The following is a 19,163-nucleotide window of genomic DNA, read 5'->3' on the forward strand; positions in this document are numbered from 1 at the left end:
TACATGTGCACAAAGTCTTGCCTTTCTGTAGCAACAGGTGATGATTAACCCCACTGTCCTGAGGTCGGTTAGGCAGAGAGGTGGCAGCAACTGGTGAGGAGATTCAAAATCTGTTCATAACCTTCCCATTACAGTGGTACCTTGGGTTAAGAACTTAATTCGTTCTGAAGGTTCATTCTTAACCTCAAACTGTTCTTAACCTGAGGGACCACTTTAGCTAATGGGGCCTCCCGCTGCCACCACACGATTTCTGTTCTCATCCTGAAGCAAAGTTCTTAACCCGAGGTACTATTTCTGGGTTAGCGGAGTCTGTAACCTGAAGTGTCTGTAACCCGAGATACCACTCTACGTGTTGTGGTGGAACAACCTTCAACCACCTAGTGCATGGGTAGGCAAACTAAGGGCCAGGGGCTGGATTCGGCCCAATCGTCTTCTAAATCCGGTCCACGGACGGTCCAAGAATCAGTCTGTTTTTACATGAGTAGAGTGTGTCCTTTTATTTAAAATGCATCTCTGGGTTATTTGTGGGGCCTGCCTGGGTTTTTACGTGAATAGAATGTGTGCTTTTGTTTAAAATGCATCACTGAGTTATTTGTGGGGCACAGGAATTCGTTCATTCCCCCCCCCCAAATATAGTCCGGCCCTCCACAAGGTTTGAGGGACAGTGGACCGGCCCCCTGCTGAAAAAGTTTGCTGACCCCTGAGCTAGTGCCCTGAACATGCTGGACTGCAACGGAAGGCCTGATAGTTGTTTCAACCCAACAACTTTTGGAGGACACCAGGGTGGCTGGGCCAGGGGTGGGAGGGAAGAGAAAAACAGGGTGACCATAGTTCAAGGATATACAGTGGCCGTATAGAAAGGTGTCCTGGGGGAACGAGATCCATGCTTTACAGTGAAAAACCGCAGAAGAGAAAACCCCACATAAAAAGTGTGTTTTAATTTATACACATCTACAACAAAGCACATTTATCTGTTTGCACACGTAAGAAACACACAAAAGCAGATTTCTCCCCCTGGAAAATGAAACAAAAACCTCAGCATTTTAAGCGGTTGCCTAGTCCTATTTGAGGAAAAAGATAACATCTCAGAGCACAGCCCCCAAGAGCTCCTCGTCTCCATGTTATTGCGTAATACAGAACGGAAATTGTCCACTCGAGACCCGTGGCCGTTAAGCAGGGTGAGGCAGCTGCCTCAGGGCTGGTGGGCAGGGCAGTGGGTGCCCAAGGCACCCACCCAAAAAGCTGATCTCTTGTCCCTCTATGAGGAGTCTCCTCGCTCTCAACTACAGTTCCTACTTCCTACTAATTTAATTTATCACGTTTACATTCCACCTTTTGCTCCAATGAGCTCAGAGCGGCATTCATGGTTCTCCCCCTCCACATTTTATCCCCCAAACCCTGAGAGGTAGGCTAGGCTGAGAGCCATGGACAGGCCCAAGTTCACCCGCTGAGCTTCAGAGCCAAACGGGGATTTGAACTCAGGTCTTACTCCGACACTCTGGGAGAAGCGGGGCCTGTTTATATGGCACGTGAGTGTTTTGAAAGTACGGCATGGATGTGACCAACCCCTGAACAGAGGGGAAGTGTGCGCATTTTGCAGAAAACCGTTGTGCTGTATGACCAAAATGTAACCATACAAAGGAAAGCGCCGCTTCCGTTGCTACACCCAATCTATCAGGTGGCCCCTGGAAGGCTCCCCATGAGGGACTGTGGCCCTCAGGCCTGAAAAAGGGTCCTTCACACTCCGGGCCCACTGCTTTTTTCAGATTCACAACCTCCCAAAGCGACTCACAAGAACTGAAGCCATTAACCGGGTTTTTACAGTACGGCGTACAAAACAAAATGGAGGACGCTGCCCGGTTGCCAGGGCTACAGTTAGGCCTCGACTGCCCACCCAAGTGACTTTTGTGCATGGAGTGGGCGAGGGATGACCTGCCTTTTACCTCAGGCAGCAAAATCTGTTGGGATGGCCCCAATAGTGAGGGAAAGTGTGGGGTGAGAGGACGGTCAAGCAGACAACAGAGGTGGGCCACCTCTGGGTTGATGTAAGGGAGGCAGAGAGGATCATGGGATCGAGTCCTCTACCCTTTGGCATGTCCTTCATATAAACAGTGATTCTCACGCACGGGTTTTGAAATCTCAGTTGTGCCGATCTTCTGTGACAAGATAGGGATTAACAAATGAGTAACGGCCTCCGGTAGAGGGGCCAACTCGAATATTTTGGGGTGGCAGAGCCAGGTAAGCCTCGCCCCCACATAATCGATCACAAGATGTGGCCCAAAACACACGGACAACTCCAGATGTAAAGATATGCGTTTCGAAGAGCTGGAATTTTGTGGGGTTGCCCCTCTCAGATATAGGAGATGCCTTGAAATAAAGATTTCATGGAGATTAGGAGGAGAGGAAGCAGCTGCCTCGTAGCATTGGGCCCATCAATCTCAGTACTGTCTACACTGGTTGGCAGCAGCCGGTCTCCATGGTTTCAGACAAGGGAGTGTTTCTACCTATTCACAGAGGACTGAACCTGGGACCTTCTGCAGGCAATGGTCCTAAGCAAGGTTATGTCTCTCAGATCTTTTGCCTTAGCTGAGGTGACAAGCTGCAGGCTGGTGGATTGGGCGCATGCCAGGCATTTTCCCATCCCTCCTGCCAAAAGAGGAGGCAGTGATGATGGTCAACAACCACATAGGTCTAGGACAGGGATCCTCCATCAGTTCTGAACCCACTATAGATGCTCGTGGTCCACGTCAACAAAGCCATTGTTGTTGCCCTCAGCTCCATTCTGCTGCCTCTGCACCAGCTGCCAGTAGACGCCCTTCTTCTCCATCAGCTCCAGGTGGGTCCCTTCTTCCTGGATTTCCCCATCTTCCATGACCAGGATGCGGTCGGCACGCTCCACGCTGCGCAGGCGGTGGGAGATGAGCAAGACAGAGCGCCTGCGGCGAGCCTCCCCTTCGTAGATCTCCTTCTCCACCTGCGGAGTAAAGAAAAAAGGAGTTTGCTGGCAGAGAGGTAGCCAACTTCTTCCCCTTAACCCAGTTGCCTCCCGAGTTGCTTTTGCAGGGCTCCTGTGCCTTAAATGAATCATACTTCAGGAAAAGCAGCATTTTCTTTTCTGTCTTTCTTTATAAGATTTATTTATTTGGTTTTTCAAATTATAATTTTACAGTCACAACTCGCAACATAAAAACAAGACTCCAAGGAATCTCTTGGACTCCACTCCACTCCTTTGTGGGTCCTGTTCTTAATCATTTCCTCCTGCATGAGAATCCAAATCTTTTACCTCTCCATCGTGTCCAAAATTCACCATTAAACTACAAGTGCTATTCCAACCCTACTAACAATTTTAACTGTTTACAATGGTTTTTACGATAAGTTATAAATTTTCCCCATTCCTTATTAATAATGAAGAAGAAGAAGAAGAAGAAGAAGAAGAAGAAGAAGAAGAAAAAATTTATTTATACCCCGCCCTCCCCGGCCAGAGCCAGGCTCAGGGCGGCTAACAACAGTAAAATTACAGTAAAAACATAATGGGTGGGGGGACCAATGTAAATTACAGGTTAAAATGCAATTAAAAATTTGGTCTTCCTGATCATCATCATCTCAACATGAAAGAGGCTGCGGGAAAGATTTTTTATTCCTCCCCCATCAAGCATGGTGTTAAGCGTATAGGCACCCCACCTTGTAAAATCTTCCCACAAAAAGGGTGGAGAGGGAACATCTCTCTATCCTCCTGGCCGCCTGGCATGAAAACTCCAGGGGGAATTGCTGCAGTGACCATCTATTTCTGTAGGTATCGGACCCTTTTCCTGGAATATCACAGTAGAGGCATCCACGCCTCTGGGCTTCTACCCCTCCACGGGCCCATCTTACCTGCTGCTGGCTCTCCGTGTCGAGGGCGCTGGTGGCATCGTCCAAGATCAGCACTCGGGGGTCTCGGATCAGAGCCCGGGCAATGGCCACCCCCTGCCTTTGGCCGCCCGAGATCTGGCCTCCTGTTTCCCCAGCATCTGCAGGGAGGAACAGAAATGGCAGCAGTGGGGAGACACTTCAGGAATTCCTTTGCTTCCATCAGAACTAGGACTGCCTCCTGCCTTAAACCCTGGAGAGCTGCTGCCAGCCTGTGTAGACATTACTAAGCTAGACAGACTTAGTCTGAATCACTATCAGACAGCTTCCTATCTTCTCTGAGAATTTCTAGGTCCAACTTAAAAGTGGCCAAGAAATCAGACACTCAAGACCTTCCCTTCCCTTTTGGCAACCAATATCCAATGCGGGGCCGGCCCACCCATGAGGCAAAGTGAGGCAACTGCCTCAGGCGGCAGGATTCATCGGGGCAGTGGATCCTGATGTTGATCTTTCTCCTTGCCTTGTTCCCTTGCCCCTTCTTCCCTGGCGGGGAGGGGGGAATCCTTTAGGGGTCTGTCTCTGGTGCCAAAATGTTTTGGGCTGCCCAGATCCACTGCTACCCCATCCCACGGCTGGCAGGGCTGTGGGGCAGATGGTTCAACTTTCTGAGGGCCACATGCTGGTGACAGGCAGGGCCAGAGGCAAAAAGTGGGCAGAACAATGAATGTACGGCTGACAGGGCATTTGCTGGCAGAAGCTGAACTGAAACAGAATCCCTGACAAAGGAGCCTACGTTTCATGGTATCATCGCACTGAGATTCCAGGGCAGGGGCAAAACCAGACTTTATTTCACCCGGGTCAAAGTCCCAGTTTGGCACCCCCTGATGCACAGTTGCGCGCACACACACAGACACACACACACAGACACACACAAGCTGGGAGTCTCAATGACGCCCCTCTGGAGGCTTCACCCAGGGCAAAAAAAAAAAAGGCTAGTCCTCCCATAGCTACAGCTCAGCTCCAGGGTTTTGTTTTTGTGGCTTTTTATGAAACAAGAAAGTTAATATTTATTAAAGGAAATCTATATTTGCCAAACAAAAAGAACTAGGGGGGTCTTTCCTAGCAGGGTTGCCATATTTTGAAGAGCAAAAAAAGAGGACACATTTGCCAACTTCTTGCCGCAACCCCAGAGTCATTCGTGACTGGACTTAATAGTCAGGGGTCCCTTTACCTTTACTTTTAACTATGGATGACTCTCATTTTTAAAAAAGAGGACATGTCCTGGAAAAACAGGACATATGGCAACCCTAGGTGGAGATGCAACATGCCATCCTTGATCTAGCATCTCAAGAGGAGAGAGAGAGTGAAAGCATGCTTCAAGAGGGAAGCAGGAAGTGAGGTCAGCAACCCTAAGAATACCAGTCGATAATGCTGAAGGACACTGACACAGGTCAGTGCAAGGAGGACGGTCTAGGGCGTTTGGAGGTTCCTCTATCTACCTTGTTCTCGTGCAGATGCATCAGCCTACGGTGCAAGCCACGTTAAACCCCCCCCCTTGCAACACCCGCTCAAACAGGGAGAGGTCTTTTCCAGAACTGGTTACTACTACTGAATCCTTTTGGTTAAGGTGGAGAAGCCACGGACTGAACCCAGAACCCTTCTGCATGCAGAGCGCCTGCTCTGCCCCTGAGCCACAATCCCCTCCCATGGATTCCTTAAGAGGGGTTAGAGGGGGATTTGGAGAACTGGGCGGGTCTGGGGAGGGGCTCCCTACCTGTGTCATAGCCACAGCTCATCCTGGCAATGAATCGGTGTGCTCCCACTCGCCTGGCCACCCCTGCCACTTCCTCCCGGCTCTTCTCCCCCAAGCCGTAAGCAATGTTCCTGTGCAAGGACCGGGCAAAGAGCACCGGGCTTTGGCTCACCAGCGCCACCTGCAGGGAGGGCAGAAGAGTTCATTAGAGAATCTGGAAGACTTTTATTCCAGGGTATTGCCAAGGAGAATCCAACTGTGTGGCTTTAGTAGAAATGATGTGAGGAGTTAAGTATAAATAAGTATTAAGTTTCAAGCTTTAAGGTATTTTACGGTAAGATAAGGTTAAATAAATCAAGGCAAATTGAATAACAGATTATGGGGAAAGATGGGAAGGATTTGCTGAGTTAATTAATAGGTTAAATTGTTAAGATAAATTAGTCAAGAAAAATTGAGAAAGATGGAAAGAATTTGCTAAATAACTAATTAAACTAGAATACAAAAAGGGAGGTGTGAGGAGGTCAATGAAACAAGCAAATGGAAGTTCAATATATGCAATATGGGATTTGTGTTTTTTTTCGTTTTTTTCCCCTTTTTTGTTGTTGTATTGCTGTATTGGTTTTTATGTATTTTTTTTCTTCTTTCCTCTTTCTTTTTTATTTATTTATTATGTATTGTAGTGCTGTTTCCTATTTTTTCTTCTTTTCTGTAATCCTGAAAATTTTAATAAATATTACTTAAAAAAAAGAGAGAATCGAACTGTGCATTTGTAGACTAGGGAGGAAGAGGAATTCATTTGGCTTGCCCTTGCGGTGCACAAAACTGATCCAACACACCTAAACTTGCTTGCTGATTGGAATGCGAGTCCTGGTTGGATCACACACTTTTAAAAGTGGGGAAAAAACACTGAAGAATTTTCAAACTACAGTGGTACCTTGGGTTAAGAACTTAATTCGTTCTGGAGGTCTGTTCTTAACCTGAAACTCTTCTTAACCTGAAGCACCACTTCAGCTAATGGGGCCGCCCGCCACCGTGCAATTTCTGTTCTCATTCTGAAGCAAAGTTCTTAACCCGAGGTACTATTTCTGTGTTGGCGGAGTCTGTAACCTGAAGCGCCTGTAACCCAAGGTACCACTGTATACAACTATCCAATAAGAGTATAGATCACAAGGTTACAAAATTCTTAGGAAAGAAAGCTTCAGAACTAGGGATAAATTGGGGACAATGCACTTCTCAAGCATTTGGGACAGTTTATCTGCACAAAAATATTCTTTCCGTAAGAGACGTGTACTAAATGCGGGTTTCAAAGATGGATGCCTTGAGAAGCATGCATCTTAGGGGTGCATTAAAATGCATGCAATATGAAGACTTTTTGTGCACTCTTTTTTTAATAATATGCACAACTCGGAACGGACCTATGAGTGAGCATCAGCATGACTAAACTATGACAGATTAGTCCATCCTTTGCATGGAACTGGAAAGTGGTTCTAAAATGACTCCAGCTGGAGAAAAGGAGGCTGACAGGCTGATGAAGCAAAACCAAGGCTGAAAATTGCCCTCTGCTCTCAACAGGTGCTTTCCTGTGTTGTATAAGATGATGCCGATTGCAAAAGTTGCTCAAAAGATATGGAGAATGGGCTTTGGAGAAAGCAACCAAAAATTAGGGGACCTGCTGAAATACAAGAAAGGCACCTTCGCTCTCTGTTCTGGGGCGAGATTCTCCCTTACCTTTTCATGCAGGAAACGGTGGTCGTATTTGCTCAGCTCTCTGCCATCCAGGGTCACCTGCCCGCTCTGGGGCTCGTAGAACCGCTCCAGCAAAGCCACAAGGGTGCTCTTGCCCGACCCCGAAGGGCCCACCAGGGCTGTCACCGTGCCAGGGCGCAGCTCTAGGGACACTCCCTGTGGGCAGGAGAGAATGAAATAGGCTCAGGTAGCCCAGAGTGCTGACTGTAAGGACAGATCCTGAAGCTGAGGCTCCAATACTTTGGCCACCTCATGAGAAGAGAAGACTCCCTGGAAAAGACCCTGATGCTGGGAAAGACGGAGGGCACAAGGCGAAGGGGACGACAGAGGACGAGATGGCTGGACAGTGTTCTCGAAGCTACCAGTATGAGTTTAACCAAACTGCGGGAGGCAGTGGAAGACAGGAGTGCCTGGCGTGCTCTGGTCCAGGGGGTCACGAAGAGTCATACACGGCTAAACAACTAAACAACAACATGCCAAGCGGTGGCAGTGTTGGGGGCAAGGTCAAATATACTGCACATTATCCATGTCAGTTTTGGGGGTCCCAAACGTCCAGCCCCCTGCAATGCAGAAATCTTTTGCCTGATGCAGGACTTGAACCCATGGCCCTGAGATTGAGAGTCTCGTGCTCTTCTGACTGAGCTACCCAGCTTTATTCCATTCAGGTTCCCCCTCTAAGAGTCTCGGCTAGTCTGCCCAAAGTTCTCTTTGTGCCCCCTTCTGGGGCTCTGTCTCCCCTCCACCCTAATTCCCAGCTCCTTCCTTCCCTTTCTCCCAAAGTACCTTCAGCACAGGAGGGCCTTCCCGGTCGGGGTAGCAGAACGAGACATCTCGCATCAAAACGTGCCCCTGCAGATCTTGGGGTGTTAGCGTCCCCGAAGAGCTAATCTGGGGTGTCCGGTCGATGTACTCAAAAAGCTTCTCAGAGGAGCCCACAGCTTTTTCTACACGTGGAGAAACGGAGAGCAGGACCTGCAAAGAGGGGAAGGAGAAAATCTGTGATGGAGGAAGCATTGGAGGAGCCAGGGGCCAGGTCACTGGTCCCTCAAATTCAGTATTGTCAGATTCTCAGACCTAGCTGGAAATATCGCCAGGGACCTCGGCACCTTTTCCTTTCCCCTATGTTGGGCTTTAGGGACGTGGGTGGCGCTGTGGGATAAACCACAGAGCTTAGGGCTTGCCGATCAGAAGGTCGGTGGTTCGAATCCCCGTGACGGGGTGAGCTCCCGTTGCTCTGTCCCTGCTCCTGCCAACCTAGCAGTTCGAAAGCACGTCAAAGTGCAAGTAGATAAATAGGTACCGCTCTGGAGGGAAGGTAAACGGTGTTTCCGAGCGCTGCTCTGGTTCGCCACAAGCGGCTTAGTCCTGCTGGCCACATGACCCGGAAGCTGTACGCCGGCTCCCTCGGCCTATAGAGCGAGATGAGCGCCGCAACCCCAGAGTCATTGGTCCCTTTACCTTTATGTTGGTCTTTGCTCTCCTGAACCCCCTACCCAAGCCCTGCTGTGCGTCCCTGGCCCCCAAAATAAAAACTTACCTTCACTGCTGCGGAAAACTCCATTTCGTAGAGGACAAAGGTAACGAGTTCTCCGCTGCTGACGCTTCCCAAAGTGACCAGGCGCCCTCCGTAGTAGAGAATCCCCACCTTGAGAAGGAGGCCGGAGAGCTGGAAGAGGAAAACGGGGCTTGAGGGAGAAACTCCTCTCCAAGGATGCTTGAAGCTGAGACAAATCCAGAGTCAAACCGGTCGCCTGTCCAGCTCAGTATAGCCTGCACTGACTGGCAGCGACTTCCCAGTGTTTCAGGCAGGGGTCTCGCCCAGCCCTACCTAGAGGTGACGTGAGATTCACCTATTGCATGCAAATGAGATTTCCTGCCACTTGGCCGCATTGCCTTCCCTTAAAGGCAAAATAATACACCGGACCTCATGGTTCTAAAAAGGTGTTTAAACAGGAACAAGGGAAGCCGTCTTACACAGAGTCAGATCCTTTGTCCATTTAGCTAAGTGTGTGTGTGTGTTTTAAATTTATTTGGTTTTTCAAATTAAAATTTACATACATATATCAATCATCAAAAACAAGATTCCAAGGAATCTCCTGGACTTCCATCCTCCCCTTTGTGGGTCCCGTTATTGATCATTTCCTTCTGCATCTTTTGTGATAGCCCAAATCTTTTACACCTCCATTGTATCCAGAATTCACCCTTAAACTACAAGTGATATTCCAATCTTACCAACAATTTTAACTGTTTGCAATGGTCTTTCCATCTAGCTAAGTGATATTGACACGAGGGTGGTCAAAGTGGGCCGCAAGAGTACAAAACCCACGCAGGCCACAAGGTGAATTACATTTCTATATCGTAAATTAAAGTGTTTGGAATATACAGTGGCACCTCGGGTTAAGTACTTAATTTGTTCCGGAGGTCCATTCTTAACCTGAAAGTGTACTTAACCTGAAGCACCACTTTAGCTAATGGGGCCTCCTGCTGCCGCTGGAGCACAATTTCTGTTCTCATCCTGAAGCAAAGTTCTTAACCTGAAGCACTATTTCTGGGTTAGCGGAGTCTTTAACCTGAAGCGTATGTAACCCGAGGTACCACTGTATTTACCGCATTTTTCGCTCTATAAGACGCACATAGTTTTTGGAGGAGGGAAACAAGAAAAAAAATATTCTGAATCTCAGAAGCCAGAACAGTAAGAGGGATCTCTGCGCAGTGAAAGCAGCAATCCCTCTTGCCGTTCTGGCTTCTGTGATAGCTGTGCAGCCTGCATTCACTCCATAAGATGCACACACATTTCCCCTTACTTTTTAGGAGGGAAAAAGTGAGTCTTATAGAGCAAAAAATACGGTAATATACATAATTAATATATATAATTAAACAAGCAATTAATAGATTTAATTATTAAACAAATTTAATACACAAACAGGTGTATGCATGTTTGTTAATGATGCATGACACAAAACTTTTTTTTTTTAAGGCTTCAAGATATGTTTTTGTTGTGGTTGCTGCCAAAAAAGGCTATGTGACCAATGGCTGCAGGTTGGACCACCCTGATCTACATTGACCAGCAGTGGCTCATTGGAGTTTTTTTTTGGGTGGGGAGGCATTTCCTGCTTTCCCTGGAAGTGCCAGGGATCGAACCCACCACGTTCTGCAGACAGTGCCACTGAGCCACAATCCACCCTGGGAGGCCCCACATCCTTCCCTCCGTCTCAGCCTTCCCAAAGGTTGCACTTTCCAGTTGTTTCAGAAACCCCAAAGAGCCCCGCGGCCCAATTCCGGCCTCCGTCTCCATCCCCCGCCCCACCCAAAATGGAGCACTTTGGGTCCCTTACGTCGCTAGTCCACATGGAGGCCGCGTAGGCCACGGCCTCCCACTTGTTCAGCTTGTAGGTCTCCTGCAGCTTCTCGTCGTAGCGCCGAGCGGCGCCGTCCTCGTTGGCAAAGCTGCGGACGGTGGAGATGGCCTGGAAGGTCTCTGTGGCCACTTCGTTGGCCTTGGCGAGCGACTCCTGGACCTGCAGCGCCAGGTTCTGGGAGAGGAGAAAAGGTGGGTCAGTGGACCAGGCGCTGGGGAAGCAAAAAACAGGAAGGAAGGAAGGAAGGAAGGGAGGAAAGAAAAGAAACAGGACAAGGAACTTGTTTCTATCTATCTATCTATCATCTATCTATCTATCTATCTGTCTGTCTATCTATCTATCTATCTATCTATTACAAAGTAATAATCCTAAATAGGGATGCGGGTGGTGCTGTGGTCTAAACCACTGAGCCTAGGACTTGCCGATCAGAAGGTCAGCGGTTCGAATCCCCGCGACGGGGTGAGCTCCCGTTGCTCGGTCCCTGCTCCTGCCAACCTAGCAGTTCGAAAGCACGTCAAAGTGCAAGTAGATAAATAGGTACTGCTCCGGTGGGAAGGTAAACGGCGTTTCCGTGCGCTGCTCTGGTTCGCCAGAAGCGGCTTAGTCATGCTGGCCACATGACCTGGAAGCTGTATGCTGGCTCCCTCGGGCAATAAAGCAAGATGAGTGCCGCAACTCCAGAGTCGGTCACAACTGGACCTAATGGTCAGGGGTCCCTTTACCTTTACCTTAATAATCCTAAATAAATAAGAATAAAAATGAGCACCCCACCCCAAGACCATTCCATTGTAACTATCTAACATCCAAAAATTTCAACACCTCTTGCAATGGTTTGACCCCTTTCCGTTTAAATTCTACAAGCACCTTCCATATCTCCTCAGAATCATTTCTCCTGCATATTCCACATCTTACCTTAATGGCACCTGTTAATTTATCATTAATAGCTAGATAGATACATACTTTATTACGGTCGGAGACCAGCTTATAAAACACACTTGGGGGTAGCTATATTCCACCACATGTGGGACATAATTCCCATTTTCCTGGCATCCCCTCCAACGAAACACCAAATATTCCTTGCATCCCTTTTCAGAGACGGCCATTTCTCCTAAAAACTGACGAGTTTCGGTAGGGGGCAGAAGCAGGGAAATTAGAGCACAGAAACTGCCCCTTAAGTGGCGGTCACATTTACTTCAGTTGATCATAGTTGGCAGAGTCTCTCTCTCTCTCCTTTTTAGGGGCAGTCTAAAGAAAGACCCACATCGGAAGCACAAAGAATCCTGAGAAGTTCATTAATTATTATTATTATTATTATTAGACTTTATATGCCGCCCTATACCCAGGGGTCTCAGAATAAAATCAAGATATAAAACCAAAAAAAGCACAGCTTTCACCTCAGAGAGCTACAATTCCCAGCACCCTCAACAAACTAGTTCCCAGGATTATTTGAGGGGGAGTTTTCTATACAATGTGAATCTACCCACTACCACTGAATACCAGTTATGGGGGGGGGGGACACAACAGCCTTGTCGAGAGAAAGAGATGGGGTACCAAGTTCGAATGACGCCCAGCAGGACCCTGCATGGCACTCCTGGTTATTTGGGTACCTTGTGAAATTTCCCAGAGAGCTTTGGCACCAGCAGGATGAAGGGCAGGGCCACCGTGACGAAGAGGGTCAAGGGCACCGACAGCCACAGCATCATGGCGTAGAGGAAGACCCCTCGCATCAGGTACCACATCAGCAGGCTGAGGTCGCTGCTGAGGGCCTCGCTCATGGTGTCCGTGTCAGTCGTCACCCGGGAAGTGATGTCCCCTGTAAGGAAGGAGGTCAAGGATGGTGGGACAATAGAGGAAATATCTGGGCAAGGTTCAAGGTAAGCGAAGATGACCCAACAGCTGTATAATATATGCAAGGAAAACCGGGTGGGGGGATTATTCCAAATAAAATGTCTTCTATCCCCGATAATAATAATAACAATAATAAATTTTATTTCTACCCCACCCTCCCCAGCCAAGACTGGGCTCAGAGCAGCTAACACCAGGCGCAAAACAATTGATTAAAACATAACTTAAAAACAAGATTAAAATACAACGTTAAACTTAAAACGCAGCCTCATTTCAGTAGAAACTCAAATCAAAAACTTTTTGGGGATGAAAACGTCAAATCTTTACCAAGGCCAACTATCCAGACTGGGCCAGAAAAAAAGCCAGGGAAGTCCCCAGATAGGAGTTCCATCACAGAAAGAGAAAGGAAAAAGGATAGTGGGGGAGGGGATCAAGTAGATTCCAAGCCAAAGGCCAGGCAGAACAACTCTGCATTTCCAGGAATGTGAAAACTTTCCAAACAAACCAGAGCAGCTGAAATCCACTCCTGCTTTTCAGATTTTGAGGAAAACGTGTGTTGTTTGGATGAGCCCGGAAATAAATGAGGACCTGTGTTGAATTATGTTGGGTTAGATCAGTGGTTCCCAACCTTTTTTTGGCTGTGCCCCACCTAAGCATCTCTAAAATCCTGATGCCACCCCCTCCCCCCACTGACATATAATTCTTATTTTTTTAAAAAGTAAACTCATTTTCACATGGGGGAAAGCCTAAAAGGCCTTTAACTTGGTCTAAATGTTCTCAAATTGCCCCCCTTAAAAATCAAATTCCCCCCCTGTGGGGGGTTAGATCCTCGAGCCCAGCACCGCCATCATCAGGATTTGGGGGCAGAGAGTGCACTTTTCAGAGGAAGTGTTTTTTGTTTTTGTTTTAATATTTATTTGTTACAATTTACAAATCACCTTTCACAGAAGCCTGAAGGCGATTTGCAATCGCCCATTTAACTCTACTTCCACAGTGCTCTAGGGGTTGGGCGATATCCGGATTTCAACATAGCGATATATCAGCAGCTAAACATTGCAATGTATCAATATATCACGATGTCTGAAATATGGATGGAACTATGTAGAGGCGAGCGCTGCTGGTTCAGGAAGCAGACTACGCGTGATTTGGGCCACCAAATAAGTACCTTGTTGTTTCTTTGGAAATGCTACATTTTGATGGGTTCCCCCCACCGCTAAAACCCCCCCAGCTTCAATCCAAATTGAGAAAAAGGACGAGCTAACTGCATTGTAAGCCGACTATGTGGACACAGCCATAAAATAAAAGGAACCAGGGTTCAAGTCCCCGCTGGGCCCTGAAGTCTTGGGTCTGTCGCTGCCTCTCAGCCCGGTCTACCTCACATGGCAGTTGTAGGGGGATTAAATGGGGAAGAACCACGTGTGCCACCTTCGAGCTCCTTGGAGGAAAAGGCGGCATATAAAAGCAATAAACAAACACTGTATTTTTCGCTCCATAAGACGCACCTAGTTTTCAGAGGAGGAAAACAAGAAAAACAATATTCTGAACGAAACAGTGGATGTATGATTTTTGTGGTTCATGCTGTGGCCACAGACATGATATGTGATTTGACGGTGAATTTGGGGTGACCCAATGCAAAAATCCTGAGGATCCATGCTTTGTAACCACGTTTTTGGACCATTGGGGCCCCACGAAACAATGGATGCGTGTTTTTTGGGTGCAGGCTGTAGCCACAGACATGCTATGTGATTTGACAGTGAATTTGGGGTGACCCAATGCAAAAATTCTTGAAGCTACCAGCATGAGTTTGACCAAACTGCAGGAGGCAGTGGAGGACAGGAGTGCCTGGCGTGCTCTGGTCCATGGGGTCACAAAGAGTCAGACGTGACTAAACGACTAAACAACAAATGCAAAAATCCTGAGAATCCATGTGGATCCGTGCTTTGTAACCACGTTTTTGCTTTGTTTCAACACCTACTTCCCTCTTTAAAAAAAACCACAAAACATGATCTGCTTTTCGCCCCTGGGCAATTCGGCTCCAGGGACCACGCATTCACTCCATAAGACGCACAGACATTTCCCCTTACTTTTTAGGAAGAAAAAAGTGCGTCTTATGGAGCGAAAAATACGGTGATTTAAACCTCCAGAAGAGCTTTAAAATTGTTTTTGGGGGAACGATACAAATTAGCACGAGGCAGCGATCTGAAAAAAAAGATGCAATAATCATCCAGAAAATAAAAGAGTACAGTGGTGCCTCGCAAGACGAAAAGAATCCGTTTCGCCAGTCTCTTCGTCTTGCGGTTTTTTTCGTCTTGCGAAGCAAGCCCATTAGCGGATTAGCGCTATTAGCGGCTATTAAAGGCTTAAGGGATTAGCGGATTAGCTGCTAAAAGGCTATTAGCGGCTATTTAAAGACTTAAGGGATTAGCGGATTAGCTGCTAAAAGGCTATTAGCGGCTTAGATCAGCTGATAAGCGGCTTAGATCAGCTGTTAGGCGGCTTAGCCATCAGCTGTCAAGCGGCTTAGCGAACAGCTGTTAAGCGGCTTAGGGGCTTGGGAAAAAGGCGGGGAGGGGGAAAAAACCCCAGGAATCGCAAGACATTTTCGTCTTGCGAAGCAAGCCCATAGCAAATTCGTTTTGTGAAGTACCTCCAAAACGGAAAACCCTTTCGTCTAGCGGGTTTTCCGTCTTGCGAGGCATTCGTCTTGCGGGGCACCACTGTACCTAAATGTAAAGACAAGTCCCATTCAGTGCAGAGTCTGGTTTTACCTGTCTTGTTCGCGTGGAAAAAGCCGACTTCCTGTCGCAGGACGGCTCTGAAGACGTTGCTCTGGAAGCGAGTGTGGAAGTGGTTCATGGTGGTGTTGTAGAGATAGTCGCACAGGAACTCAGCCAGAGCGCTGAGAGAGAGAGGGAGAGGTCAGAAAGGGAGGGTGGACCTCTGCCTTCCATCACCCCACTTTCTCCCCCCAAAAAACCTTCCTAAAACCTCTCCACCTGCTCCGTACCTGCCAACGGTGAGGGCGGACATCATCCAGAGAGCTCTCTCAAAGGCAGAGGGGTCGGCCTCACCGGTGATCCAGTCGGTCACGTGCCCCGTGTAGTACGGGATTGCCATCTCCCCTACGACACACAAAAGGGGGGGAGACCCTCAGGACTCGGGCAACCCAGGGACAAAATGGTAGGCGTGGGGTGGAGGTGGGGGTAACAGGAGCTGGAGGCTTCGGTTTCGGTGTGAGAAGTGGGGTGTAGCAGGCCTAGACTGTGCTGTATCCCCCTTTCTCAGGCGACAGCTCAGTCTTCGCCAACCCGGAGCCCTCTGTATATTCCGGCCGGCTCATAGGAGCCAATTTCTAGGGATCCTGGGGGCTTCGGTCCCCCACAATAAAATATTTGAGGAAAAGCTGATGGCCATTCAAACGTGTGTGTGTGTGTGTGTGTGTACTGCGTCATGTGATTGATTATGTGGGGAGGGGCTTACCTGGGCCCCCACAATATTTTATTCAAGTTGCCACCCCTGGGCCTACTACGTGCCCAGCCCAGCAATGTCTCTGTTATCATGCACCAAACTTAATCTAGTCCTGAAGCTGCGAGGAAATTGCGCCCAGGCCTCAAATCAAAGGCGGCGAGGAATGCTGAAACTTTGGCTGAAATTTGCATTCGTTGCATCTGAGTAGATGGTGTTGGGTGAAAACAACCAATAAATTGAAACCAGCCACCGGCAGGTCAGATGAACACCTGCCAGCATTCCTCCACACATGATCTAGACTACAATTAAACTGTGGGACTCATTGCTACAAGATGCTGGGAGGATCAGGAGCATCCATAAACGTCCCAAAGAAAAAGGCTGGATGAATACAAAGAGGATGTCAGGTTTCTTGGTGGCTTCCCACAAGCAAACCACTCGTCTCGCTGCACAGACACCCTCAGGATGCAAAGAGAGGTGGACCCAGAGGGGTAATTCTTACTTTTAGAAAACATCTGACGGCAGCCCTGTTTAGTGAAGTCTCTAATGTTTGATGTTTTATCGCTTTATTATTAATAATATTCTGTTGGGAGACACCCAGAGTGGCTGGGGAGACCTGTCCAGATGGGCAAAAATAATAGAATAATAATAAATATTATATGGGACGCGGGTGGCGCTTTGGGTAAAAGCCTCAGCGCCTAGGGCTTGCCGATCGAAAGGTTGGCGGTTCGAATCCCCGCGGCGGGGTGCGCTCCCGTTGTTCGGTCCCAGCGCCTGCCAACCTAGCAGTTCGAAAGCACTCCCGGGTGCAAGTAGATAAATAGGGACCGCTTACTAGCGGGAAGGTAAACGGCGTTTCCGTGTGCGGCTCTGGCTCGCCAGAGCAGCGATGTCACGCTGCCCACGTGACCCGGAAGTGTCTTCGGACAGCGCTGGCCCTTGGCCTCTTTGAGTGAGATGGGCGCACAACCCTAGAGTCTGGCAAGACTGGCCCGTACGGGCAGGGGTCCCTTTACCTTTTAATAAATATTATTATTATTACAAGTAAAACTCTGCGCCAGAGATAGAGCTGGGAAGGGGGCTAGAATGAAGCTAGGGGGTAGGTTTGGGACCCCCACCCACCCACAACCACTCACTTACCCAAGGACGAGACCACCAGCAGCACAGCGATGGCTATGAACCTCAGCACATCTGGCCTCATGGTGGCGACAAGGCGCCAAAAGGACGCAGAAGATTTCGTCTCCACCTCCCCCTTCCTGCGGGGGGCGAGGTGGTGCCACAACAGGACAGATGCCCCCACAACAACATAGCTGAGGGCAAACACATCTGCCCGGGCCCAGCCGTGCGCCAGCTCTAGAGCGACCCCTTCAGACAGAAACAGGTATTGCAGGGTTGTGTAGCAGGGGACCAGGAAGCTGAGGAGGAGTGCTGCAGGCAGGAGGCTGTCTTGGAGGGTCCCCGGGACCCCGGGTCCCCCACAGCAGGTGGTGGCACAAGCCGAGAGGGTCAGCAGCAGGCACCGCGCCAGGGCAGCGGCCCAGGACGCCCCCAGGGGGCTCCACCAGGGCAGTCTCAGCAGATGCCAGGCCAGGCGGAGGGTGAAGAAGTCCAGGAGCGCCACTGGGGGGATCCAGACCCAGGGCAGCCAAGAGGGCTTCATCTTCTCTGCAGCTGGCAGGATCCTAGAGAGAGACAGAGAGGAGCAGCTGCCTCCGGAGGAGAGGCCGGCAAAGTGCAGTTCTGGAAAGCCCCACTGAAAAAGAAATCAATCAAGAATCCGGATCAGGCCAAAGATCTCATTTGGGAACAAAGCAGCAAACCATCAGGCCAAAGATCTCATCTGGGGGAAAAGCAGGCGCCCAAGGAAGAAGCAGCACCCGCCGCCGCCGCAAATCTGCAGCCGCGCACCCAGTTCTCCGTTTCCAACGGAGGACGGAGCTGATCGGCTCGATCCAGCCGGAAAGTTTCTTTCTGCTGCAAATCGGCGTCGCTAAAAGAGGTTAAAAGGAAGGGCGACGGCGCGCCCTCTGGCGGCCCTACGCCTCCTCGCGCCTCTTTGCGCCAGGGAATAAAAACACGGATTTTTTAAAGGAACAGCTTCGGGTGTGTTTTGTATATCCCGGGAGCTTAAAGTGGAACTGGAGTCAAAAGGGGAGAGAGGTTTGCAGCCTTCCGTCAGCCGCGCCTCTCTTCTCTGGAAAGCCCCTCCGACGAGCTCGGCTCTTCAGGGAAGCGCGGCCGTTTCTGGGAAGTGGAAAACGAAAGTAGTTTGGTAGTTCAGAAGTATCTCAGAAGTGGGAAGGGCTAGAGGACGAGAAGGAAAAGGCCCGTTAGTAAGGACTGGAGGGGGAAGGGAGTTGCAAATGGCTTTGTGTCTCTGGCAGGATAAATTATGTCTGCAGGGCAGGCGGCGATTCAACCAGTGAAGCTTTCCCTACTAGATGCGCGGAGATGCAATGGGCAAGCTTCACCAGTTGGATTTTGTCAGGCAGCAGGAAAAAGCAGGAAGGAGTTTCCTAGGGGTGAAAACACACGCTCTGCATCTGGCTAGGGCATTTACATTCCACTTTCCGATTTATTGCCATTTTGAAAAAAGAAACACGCGTGTCCGCCCGTCCACACGTGCTTCTTGCACAGAATATCAGGGAGGTGCGTTTTCACAGCCGCCTGGGCACACGGGCGCCGCCGCCGCCACGGATGCAGCAGAGACGTCGACTAAGCACCGGGGAATTATGGAGCTGGTAGGGCACCCCAGAGGTCCTGTAGTCCAACCCCAATGCTCAACGGTCTCTCTCGCCTTCTCTCACCATCAGCGTGCAGGGCGTCCTTTGCACGTGCGAATCCCCCTATTTGCCCCGCCCCGTAGCCTCGATCTGTGCGAGGAAGGCCTTGTACTCTGCACATGCTCTGGACCACTCTCGCCATCGCGATTATTCCGCATGCCGGAGGGTTAACGCGCGTTCATTCATTCATTCATTTAGAAATGTGAGCCTCGGCTTTGGCAACAGGTTCTGGAGCGGATCCCCGGAGGATCAAGTGTCCCGCAAGCTCCGGAGAGCTGGCTGCCAGTAATCTGAGCGCTGGGGAAGCGGCTTGGGATGCCTGAAGACCCAGAGCCCCATCCAGGGGCACCAAAGGCAGACTTG

The 19,163-nt window shown here is 49.3% G+C and overlaps 1 protein-coding gene across 3 annotated transcripts; it reads right to left on the reverse strand.

Moving 5' to 3' along the window:
* Positions 1 to 919: 919 nt before the first annotated feature.
* Positions 920 to 19,092, reverse strand: TAP1 (transporter 1, ATP binding cassette subfamily B member). Of its 3 annotated transcripts, none has more exons than XM_083425171.1 (11): positions 17,158 to 19,092; positions 15,560 to 15,674; positions 15,321 to 15,451; positions 12,315 to 12,520; positions 10,684 to 10,881; positions 8,886 to 9,014; positions 8,132 to 8,320; positions 7,331 to 7,504; positions 5,624 to 5,783; positions 3,874 to 4,010; positions 920 to 2,974 (listed from the first exon to the last, which is right to left on the reverse strand). In XM_083425171.1, exons 1-11 carry the CDS (start codon positions 17,675 to 17,677, stop codon positions 2,726 to 2,728), a joined length of 2,208 nt encoding a protein of 735 aa, XP_083281297.1. In that variant the 5' UTR covers positions 17,678 to 19,092; the 3' UTR covers positions 920 to 2,725. The 3 variants fall into 3 exon arrangements, 1 of the variants encoding a protein (XP_083281297.1); XR_014507544.1 differs by lacking the exon at positions 920 to 2,974 and adding an exon at positions 3,044 to 3,395 and having other exon boundaries at positions 3,570 to 5,023; positions 5,081 to 5,783; XR_014507545.1 differs by lacking the exon at positions 920 to 2,974 and adding an exon at positions 3,063 to 3,395 and having other exon boundaries at positions 3,570 to 4,010.
* Between the last annotated feature and the right edge of the window lie 71 nt (positions 19,093 to 19,163).

The sequence above is a fragment of the Podarcis tiliguerta genome (assembly GCF_965153285.1).
Source record: "Podarcis tiliguerta genome assembly, chromosome: 2".
Lineage (NCBI taxonomy): Eukaryota > Metazoa > Chordata > Lepidosauria > Squamata > Lacertidae > Podarcis > Podarcis tiliguerta.